Here is a 10,550-nt window from a genome sequence, read left to right as displayed (position 1 = left end):
GGGCGACGCTCCGCCCAGTCGTGATGCCGCCCGGCGGGGCCGCGCCTGTTGAAGGAACGTTGAAGCCGCGTGTGGGAATGCTGCGGCGCTCTGGCAGGACGGCTGTCTGTCAGATCTCACTCGCCAAGCAGCGCGCAGAGGGAGGCGCACGTGTGTGCGTGTGTGCGTGTGTGTGTGTGTGTGTGTGTGTGTGTGTGTGTGTGTGTGTGTGTGTGTGTGTGTGTGTGTGTGTGTGTGTGTCTGTGTATGTGTATGTGTATGTGTGTGCGCGTGCGCATGTGTGCGTGCACGCGCGTGGGCGTGTGCTGTTTATACCTCTCTCGCCGAGCAGCTCATATCTCCCCATATCTCGGCACATCTCCCCGTATCTGAGGTACAGACCTCTCTCGCCGAGCAGCTCGCAGAGTGTGCCGACTCCCCCCTCCCCCTCCTCCTGCTTGGCGGCGGCCGGCGTGGCATCCGACGCGCACCCCTCGCGCAGGTACGCCTCGTACGACGGGAGCAAGTTGCGGAAGGAGGGGTCGAGCCGCCTGCCGTCTGAGATATGGCGAGATATGGCGAGATATGGCGAGATAGGGTCGAGCCGCCTGCCGTCTGAACAAGGGAAGGCGAGGGAAGGCAAACTTCTCCACACGAGGGTGGTGGGGCGAGGGCCAGGCTAGTCCCTCGTGACTCCACGTCTAGACGACGGGAGCCCCGCGGTATTGGAAGTGCAAGGCCCAGTGCGCGTGAGTGAGTGAGGTGTGTGTGTGTGTGTGTGTGTGTGTGTGCGTGTGTGTGTGTGTGTGTGTGTGTGTGTGTGTGTGTGTGTGTGTGTGTGTGTTGTTGTTGTTGTTGTTGTTGTGTGTGTGTGTGCTGAATACGCCACCATCAGGGCGTGAAGACAGCACCGCGCCATGTCGAATCATATCGCATTCGTACGAGGGGAGGGACGAGTGCAGTGAATACAGCGGAGCACAGCTGGGACACAACGGAAGACACATCCTCCCTCCGTGCCTCCGAGAGCTACTTCGAGACCACACGAGTGCGTATTCCGCTTCCAGAGGGGCAAAAGGGCCATCCCACCCATAGCAACGCGAGATATGGGGGAGATACGGGGAGATGTTCCGCTTCCAGGGGCAAAAGGGCCATCCCACCCATAGCACCGCGAGATATGGGGGAGATACGGGGAGGTGATCCGCTTCCAGGGGCAAAAGGGCCATCCCCCCCATAGCACAGCGAGATATGGGGGAGATACGGGGAGGTATTCCGCTTCTAGGGGCAAAAGGGCCATCCCCCCCATAGCACCGCGAGATATGGGGGAGATACGGGGAGATGTTCCGCTTCCAGTGGCAAAAGGGCCATCCCACCCATAGCACCGCGAGATATGGGGGAGATACGGGGAGATATTCCGCTTCCAGGGGCAAAAGGGCCATCCCCCCCATAGCACCGCGAGATATGGGGGAGATACGGGGAGATATTCCGCTTCCAGGGGCAAAGGGCCATCCCACCCACAGCACAGCGAGATATGGGGGAGATACGGGGAGATATTCCGCTTCTAGGGCCGGCGCGCCGCTCTAGCGTGCCGCCGCCGCCGCCCTCCCCGGCGCTGCCCTGCGGCTCTGGCCGGCGCCCCGCTGGCAACTGGCCACAAAGCTCGCTCGGCCTGCTCGCGAGATACAGCCGAGATAGAGCCGAGATCGAGCCGAGGTAGAGCCGAGATCGAGCCGAGATCGAGCCGAGGTAGAGCCGAGATCGAGCCGAGATCGAGCCGAAGTAGAGCCGAGGTGGAGCCGAGGGAGAGAGCCGAGAGAGAGCCGAGGTGGAGCCGAGATCGAGCCGAGATCGAGCCGAGATCTCGGGGGTGTTGCCTGCTCGCGACGGCGCACGGCAGCCGGACCGCCTCGCGCACGCGGGAGAGCGCGCGCCTGATCCCGGCCGATCTCGGCTGATCTCGAGCAATCTGGGTCGGCGGCTTGGGCGGACGCGCGCGCGCCGCTCGGGCGTCATGTCGCCCGCCACGCCGCACACGTCATTCTCCCACTGAAGCATCGCTGCGTCAACCTAAAAGCACACCTCGCCCGCGCGTCGATCAGGGCAAGGTCAGGGCAAGGTCAGGGCCGAGGTCGGGGTGGGGTCGGGGCGACCTCGGGACCTCGGATGGCCTCTAGAGAGTGACATCTGGCGATCTCGGGTGATCTCGGGTGATCTCGGGTGATCTCGGGTGATCTCGGGTGATCTCGGGTGACCTCAGTCGAGGCTAGCCGATTGTCAGAGTGACAGAAAGAGTGGGGAGATGCGGGGAGATGCGGGGAGATGCGGGGAGATGCGGGGAGATGCGGGGAGACGCGGGGAGACGCGGGGAGATGCGGGGAGATGCGGGGAGATGCGGGGAGATGCGGGGAGATGCGGGGAGATGCGGGGAGAGAGCGGCGCCCTCTTCTTGCTGTGGCCCGCGACGAGGGGCGGCGACGTGGCGCCGACATAGCGGATGTACTTTGGCGAGCACTCGGCGTGCTCGCACTGAAAGGCGGCGCACGGGTCGCGCCACCGGCGGGCAACCTGATATGGAGAGATATGGAGAGATGTGGGGAGATCTGGGGAGATATCCCTGTGTGTGATGGAAGGCGGCGCACGGGTCGCGCCACCGGCGGGCAACCTATCTCCCGGCCGATCTCGGGCTGATCTGGGGCTGATCTGGGGCTGATCTGGGGCTGATCTCGGGCTGATCTCGGGCTGATCTCGGGCTGATCTGGGGCTGATCTGGGGCTGATCTGGGGCTGATCTCGGGCTGATCTGGGGGCTGATCTGGGGGCTGATCTCGGGCTGATCTGGGGGCTGATCTCGGGGCTGATTTGGGGCCGCACGGACGCAAACCCTGGGAGGAATCGGACTCAATGAATTGGGGGCAAACACTGGTGCCCCCCCCCCCCCCCCTCCCCCCCGCCCCCGCCTACCCTCGGACGGCCTCTTCAGCTGCTCCCGCGTGTGTTGGCTCAGCGTGAGGGCGGAGTGACCAGCGAAGTGACCGCGCGGAGTAGCCTGGCGCCTCTCTCCTACGAACGGCGCCGAGATCTCTCTCCGTATCTCGCCATATCTCGCCATGCCATCTCCCCACATCTCCTACGTGCGGCGCGCGAGCCTCGAGCGCCACCTCGCTCGCCGACGCGTCGAAAGCGCCTACGCCACACGCACACACGCTCGCGCGCGCTGCAGCCGGCAACCACCAGCAGCGTACTTACGGCGTTCGAAGCGTCGCTTGCCGCTACTACTACCCACCCGCTGCAGCCGGCAACCACCCGCCCGACGGCGCTGCTGCAGTTGCTTAGGTGTGGGGACAAGCGCAATGGCACGGTTGCGATAGCCGAGGCCGTGAAATGCAGTCCGGTGCGTGCGTCCTCTCGAGTGTGCGACTTGATGTGGGGAGATGCGGGGAGATGTGGGGAGATATCCCGCATCTAGGCGCCGAGATATGGGGAGATATGGGGAGATATGGGGAGATGTGGGGAGATGTGGGGAGATATCCCGCATCTAGGCGCCGGCGCGGTGGTAGTGCAGCTCGAAGTCCCAAGGGTTGAGGCCGCCTGAGCTCGAGGTGATCTCGGGTGATCTCGAGGTAATCTCGAGGTAATCTCGAGGTGATCTCGGGTGATCTCGGGTGATCTCGGGTGATCTCGGGTGACCTTCGGTGACCTCGGGTAAACTCGGGTGATCTCGGGTGATCTCGGGTAAACTCGGGTGAACTCGGGTGATCTCGGGTAAACTCGGGTGATCTCGGGTGATCTCGGGTGATTCTCCCAACGGGCTGATGCCGCCTGGCCCTCCCGCTTGGTTCAGCGAGTCCGCCGCGCTTTGGACGCGGCTCCGGCCAAACGACTCAAGCGCCGCGCGGGGCTGTACCTGCGGGGAGATGTGGGGAGATGTCGGGAGATGTGGGGAGATGTGGGGAGATGGAGCGCCGCGCGGGGCTGTGCCTGCGGGGAGATATGGGGAGATATGGGGAGATGTGGGGAGATGTGGGGAGATCGAGCGCCGCGCGGGGCTGTGCCTGCGGCGCTCCGCGAAGGCCAAACGTCGTGCAGGACACCCGCGCGGCGGACTACGGCCGTCTGCTGCTACGGCTGCTGTGCAAGACATGGCGCGTGTGCGCTTGTAGCCGGGCACTGCTCGGGCTGCACTGCTACGGTTTGCACGCTGCAGCCTAGACCTATGCTAGGCTGCTTCAGCGCGGCAGCCGGGCACTGCTCGGGCTGCACTGCTAGGGGTTGCACGCTGCAGCGGGGCACCGCTAGGCTTGCGCACTAGAGCCAGGCACCCACAGAAAGCAGCAAGGAGGCGCGCCTCGCTTGCGGGTGAGGTTGCGAGCCTACGGCGATGAGATGTGGGGAGATATGGGGAGATATGGGGAGATATGGGGAGATAGCGGTGGGGAGCACGCCTACGGTGATGAGATATGGGGAGATATGGGGAGGGGAGATATGGGGAGATATGGGGAGATATGGGGAGATGTTGCGAGCCTACGATGAGATGCGACGAGATTTCTCTCTCCCAGTGAGCACACAGATCCGATGAGGAGCACGGCAGAGCACTCCGAGCATATCGCGTGGAGACACAGGCTGCGAGACAGAGCTGCGCCAGACCTCGAGTGTGGCGAGTGCAGCCCGAATGCAGCTGAACACGCGTCCTCTCGAGTGTTGGTTGGAACGTGGGACCTCATCACTCTGCCAGGGTGTGTGGCAGCCCAGTTGGCTAGCTGTGCGTGTCTAGCCTGCGCGCCTGTGGTGTGTCGTGTCCCTCCATAGCGGGGCCGTCCCTCCGCCTCACTTGTGTCCCACTCGTACGGGTGTCGGTCTCTGGCAAGCGCTGTGCTGTTTCCGCCTCTCTACCTACACCTACCCTACCTTTCGATACAGGGGATGCGGTTCTGCCTCTCCGTCTTCTCGGTATCTAGGACTGCGAGCCGCCGCGGGACCGCGCAGCTTGCCGAGCAGCAGGCTGGCGCGCCTGCAGGAAGGCTCCGAGAAGGGTCCCGGAAGGTTCCTGGAAGGGTGCACGAGATCTGGCGCAGGCCGGGGAGGCCGACCGCAGTGAGGCCCCGAGAAGCGAAGGCTTCCGAGGCGCCGTGGGAAGCGGATGGCACTTGCAGCCACACTCGGCCGTGCACTGGGTGTGGGTGGCATATACAAGTCTGGGACGCGGCACACTCCGGAAAAGAAATCCGGCGATGCCCTACTCCACACTGCTGTGAAAACGTCCCGAGCCAATACTGTGACCGGGTGGCAGATGCCTGTGAATCCCCGGACCACGGCTACGCAGCATGGCCCAGCTGCTATATCTCGTCACAATCTCGGCGTTGAGCTCACGAGAGGAGCGACGGGTTGTAGTTTGGGACGATGGCGGGCGAGAGGGAGACGAGGGGCTCGCTCAAGTTTGGGCGAAGGCAGGCGAGCCTACAGCCCGCGACACACACAGCCTAGCGGCCGAGATGCAGTCGAGGTGCGGCCGAGGTGCGGCCAAGGTGCGGCCGAGGTGCGGCCGAGGTGCGGCCGATATGTAGCCAAAGTGCAGCCGAGATGCGGCCGAGGTGCGGCCGAGGTTGCTCGAATAGTTGGCTCAGACTGACTCGTGTCGAGTGCAGGACTAGCGAGCTCGCGCTCGGGTGTGTGTGTCGGATGTGTCTCATCTTAGCGGCCGTGTGTGTCGGGTGTGTCTCATCTTGGCGGCCGAGCCAGCGAGGCCAGACGACATTGTGCAGCGCCGTGTCGATGTGCAAGAAGGCGCTCGCCGCGGGGAGCGATGAGCCGCCTCCCGGCTCGAGGCGGTCGAGCAGGTAGCTGAGTAACGCGCCCGCCTCGCGCGTCGAACCCGCTCCCGCGTCGCCTGTGAGACATTCGTGGGCGTTTGCCGTGTGGACGTGTCGTGGACGTGTCGTGGTTGTGTGACGCCATCTGACGGCATCGCTGGCTACACTTTGATGTCCGTGCGCCTTCACTCGGCATATGGGCAAGGCTCGGCAAGGTGAGTGTGGCATTTCCGATCGCCGCACCACGCGTCCTGTTGAAGGTCGGCTTGCGCTTGTTGTGTCGGTAAAAGTGGGGCATAAAGTCGAGCTGCTCGCGGAAAGCAATCTCCTCCGAGTGATGCAACGACGAGACGACGAGCTCGAGCGGCGGCGACCCGCTCGGCGAACGCTGGGCCCAGCCTGAGTGCGGTCGGTGCATGATTGATGCTGAACCGGCACCGAAAAGAATTTAAACAAGACAACTCTCTCTCACAGCAGACAGGCTCGACACAGGTGCGAACTGGCGCGTGCTAGTACTATCACCGGCACACAAAAGAATTCTCGGAGATTCGAGCGCACGACACCGGGTACGGGACTGGCACTGCAGCACCGAAAAGAATTTTACAACAAAAGCCGGTCGCACAACACGATTCACGCGACAGGCAAGGCACGGGCGACGGCAGAGCTTCCTGAGAAGCCGTCGTCCTCCGAAAAGAATTTTAACAAAGAAAAAAGTGGATAAAGCGCAGTGTTCAGAAAGTGCGTACACGTGAACACCGAAAAGTAGAGGATAGGCACAGGCATCAAACCAAACGATACATGCTAGGGTGCGTGTGAGGGTCAGAGGCGAGCGTTTGGAGCTCCTCAAGCGCCTCAGTAAAGCCGAAGCAGGAGGTGGCGTCAGCTCCTGCGCTGGGCTCCTGCGGTTCAACGCCATCCACCTCGCTTGCAGACGCGGCCTTCGAACGACCCGCGAAAGCCGCGCGCCGCCTCGAGCAGAACAGATGCCGTAACACCTAGGCGCGGGACCGTCTGTCTGTGGCGAAGTGGGCGCGCCTCCGATTTCCTCAACTCAGCCTCCCCCTCTTGCCCTCTAGCCCTACTACAAGTCCCCCGACCAGCGACCTGTCGTTGTGCTCAAGTGCTCAAGTGCAAACTCTCTCAAGTGCTCAACAAGTGGTTTGTCGCATGATTGTCGGGTGGAGGGGCAGGTAGGTTGCACTCACCTAAACTACCGCACACGTGCACTGGGCCTTGCACTTTGAATGAGAATCCGTGGGGCGCTCCTCGCTGCCCGTGGCTAGTTGCCCTTGATTGCGAGCGGCCACAGAGGTGGCGCGGCATCAGGTCCCATGAGCAGGGAGAGAGCGCAGCGAGAGCGCCGCGCATGAGGAGCGAGGGCCAAGCGCGCTCGCGAAAGTAGGCGGCGAAAGCGCGCACCAGCTGAAGTGCAAGTTTGGTGTTCACAGCAGCGGAGGCTGAGTGAAGACCGCATGCGATGTGCGCGAGGGCACACGAGAGGGACTCAGGAGAGGTATCCGTGAGTATCCTACGATAAACTAGTGAACTACCACGACATCCCAATCGTTATCGGCAGAGAATGTTTGTATCGCGCGCCTTGCGGGGGGGGCGCGGAAAAGAGGAACCTCTTAGCGCCATCGCCACGGTGCTGCATGCAGCGCCGGGCGACGACGGCTTACCGCCTCCCGGTCCCCCTCGGCACACCTCCGCTGCTCAATGTTTGACGGCTCGAACCCGTGAAGCTTCCCCGTGCGCGGGTTACCCCGCACACGGGTCAGCCTGCCAGCCACGTATCCACGCAAGCGTGGTCCGCGTGCATGGCATACAGGCGTCCGCCAGACAGCGCAGAGGCTAGGCGACCGGGGAAGGACTAGCTCAAGGGCAACACAGCGTCACCAGCCGTTGGCGCGCAGAACGAGTCTGCGGCCCCCGGTTGGGACGAGTGCGCGACGCGGACGAACCGCTCAATGTGGCCGGCAGCTCGCGCTGCCGGCGGGGTTGGTTGGGGAGAACCGGCACGGGGATGGCCGGCCTCCCCGGAGGGGTCGCCCCCTGGAGGGGCCCCAAAGGGCCCCCCGGGGGGGCGGGGGCCCCCGCCCCGAGGGGCGGGGGCGGGTCCTTCCGTGTCGCTCCCCTCGTCGGGAGTGTCCGTCGGGATGGTGTTGTCCGCCCACTCGGCAGCGTTTGAGCCTCTGTCACCTTGCCTGCCGCGAGCAGCTAGCTCGTCGACGTAGTCGTTCCATTTGTTGCCGCTGTGACCCGCCACATGCCTCCACGTCACGGTGTGTTTGGCGCGAAGGCGTCGCCAGAGGGAACGAAGGCGCTCCGCTAGCTGTCTGTTCGTTTTGGGGGTCACCCTCCCCATCATGCACGCCGCCGCGTACTCGCTGTCGGTCCGCACTACTCCGCGTGAGCCCGCTCGTTGCGGTGACGAGGACAGGAGAGCCCGGAGGAGCTCGGCTAGGGCGGTTAGTTCCGAACCTGGTTTGTGGAGCTCCCGCACCTTTCCTAGAGAGCACGGCATTCGGGGCCATGATGTCGGTTCCCCACCGGACTTTTTTTGTAGTGGAGCGAATTAAGGAACCTTTCTGCTGTAACCAACACTGACATCGCTCTCCTCTATTCAGACCAGATGGTGAGTCTTAACTGTAAATTACCGTCAAAAAGCTGTCAGAACGGCTGTCAGAACACTGTCAGAACGTTGTCAGAACGCTGTCAGAACGCTGTCAGAACGCTGTCAGAACGCTGTCAGAACGGCCAGGTCTCTGTCAGAACAGGTGCGGGAGCTCCACAAACCAGGTTTCCGCCGTGTTGTTGGTATGCCTGCGCGCGCCGAGGTAGGCTGGGTGCGCCGCCGAAGTGACAACTGGCCCGTAGCCCTCGCTCGCCAACGACGCGCCCCTATCGCCGATTGCGTCGCCCCCGATGAGTACTGTATAGGCCCACCCTGCTTTCCCTAGGTCTTCCGACCCGTCTGTGTATGCCACCCAGTCGGGCGGGCGTCGTTGCGCCTGCTCTGCCAGTTTTTTCGGTGATGGCGCTTCCAGTGCTCGAGAATCGTCAGCGACACCCGTTCTCAAACGAATGACGCGCGACGCTGTCAACGGCGCGCGCCCATGCCGCCGCACGCGCCCGAGAGGCGCTGCAGAATCTGATCGAGAGCGCCCCTCCCTCCCGGTGTGCACAGGCACGTGCGCCGTCGTCCCGCCCGGCGGCGCCAACAGCAGCAGCAGCGAGCCCTTCAGCGAGGAGGAGGCGGGCACCAGCACCTTCATGGTGGGCGTGGTCCTCTCAGTCATCGCCGACGTGATCATCGCCGTCTCGCTCAACGTGCAGAAGACGGCGCACATGCGCAACGAGGGCGCCGACGGAAAGCCCGTCAAGGGCATGCTCAAGCTGCCGCTCTGGTGGCTCGGCCTCCTGCTCAATGTCGGAGGCGAGCTGGGCAACATGCTCGCCTACGGCTTTGCGCCCGCCTCGGTCGTTGCTCCAGTCGGGTCGGTGGGCGTGGTCGCCAACGAGGTGATCGCTGTCCTCTTTCTCAAAGAGCCGTTCCGCTGGCGGGATGCCGCTGGGCTGGTCGCCATCGTCGGCGGCGTCGTGCTCATCATCGTCGCCGTGCCGGAGGATCCGGTGGACCTCAACGCCGTCGTGCTGCAGCGCGAGTACTACGCGCGCCCGGCGGCGTACGGCTACCTGATTGGGCTCTGGTGCGCCGTCGTCCTCTTCCTCGTCCACGTCGAGCCTCGGTACGCCCAAAAGAGCGTCCTGGTCTGGCTTCTCCTCTGCTCGATGATCTCCTCGACGACCGTCATCGCGGCGCGCGGCTTCTCCTCCATGCTCACGCAGGCGGTCGGCGGCGACTGCGCCGGCGCGCACTGCGTCGGCGACGAGCTCTTCCCCCCGTGCCGCCTCACCCTCGCCCACTACCTCTTTTGGGTCCTCCTCGCCATCATTGTCACCACCGCAATCTGGTCCGCCTACTTCCTCAACAGGGCGATGATGATCTTTGGCAACACCGAGGTGGTGCCCGTCTACTACTGCACCTTCACCCTCGCCTCCATCGTCGGCGGAGGGGTCTCGCGCGATTCGGCGTGTGCCGCAACACATGCCAGCCGCGCCTCCTCACACGCCTCCTCTGCGGAGTCTGCCCTCTAGGTAGTGTACCGCGAGTTCAGCGGCATGCCGTGGCAGCAGTGGCTCCAGTTCCTCGCCGGCGTGGCGCTCGCCCTCGGGGGCGTGCTCGCCATCACCTCTGGGCGAGGCAAGTCCGCGCGCGGAGGAGGCGCAGTTCTGCCAGAGCCGTCCGAGCAGGAGCAGCCGGCCGAGCTGCCGGCTCCCGAGGCGGGAGGGGGGCGTCGCGCGGAGAGGCTGGCGAGGGCGAGGGCGCACAATCAGGCGCGCCCCTGCTCCTTTCCCTCCACCGCGTGTGCACGTGGCGCGTGGAGTGAGGTGTGCTCGCCTCACCCCTCACCTTTTCCCTCGGCACAGGCGCGGCGCCCCTTCGCGCGCCTCTCGTCGGAGGAGAAGGCGGCCGAGCTGCGGCGGCAGTCTCGCGGCTCGTTCGCCGCGCCCGTCGGCGGGATCGGCTCGGCGCACTCCTCCTTCCGCCGCGACGACCGCATCCACACAGACTTGCGCGCCTTGCTTGACGAGACGGAGAGCGAGATCGCCGCGGGGGAGCACATTGCCGCCGCGTACCGCTTGCGCGACGCAGCCTCGTCCACCCCCCAACCCGTCGCGCTGGTCACGGCCGGGCTGCGCCGAG

The 10,550-nt window shown here is 64.3% G+C and overlaps 1 protein-coding gene across 1 annotated transcript in view; it reads left to right on the top strand.

The window, feature by feature from the left end:
- Positions 1 to 8,762: 8,762 nt before the first annotated feature.
- EMIHUDRAFT_454529 (hypothetical protein) overlaps positions 8,763 to 10,550 on the top strand; it is a gene marked incomplete at its 5' end in the record, with an annotated part of 3,079 nt that continues 1,291 nt past the window's right edge. Inside the window, 4 exons of the mRNA XM_005791247.1 lie at positions 8,763 to 8,841; positions 8,970 to 9,859; positions 9,941 to 10,234; positions 10,307 to 10,503. Coding sequence (XP_005791304.1) covers positions 8,763 to 8,841; positions 8,970 to 9,859; positions 9,941 to 10,234; positions 10,307 to 10,503 — 1,460 coding nt within the window. The remainder of the gene's footprint in view (positions 8,842 to 8,969; positions 9,860 to 9,940; positions 10,235 to 10,306; positions 10,504 to 10,550) is intronic.

Source organism: Emiliania huxleyi, assembly GCF_000372725.1.
Source record: "Emiliania huxleyi CCMP1516 unplaced genomic scaffold EMIHUscaffold_114, whole genome shotgun sequence".
NCBI lineage: Eukaryota > Haptophyta > Isochrysidales > Noelaerhabdaceae > Emiliania > Emiliania huxleyi.
This window is presented reverse-complemented; position numbering and strand designations above follow the sequence as displayed.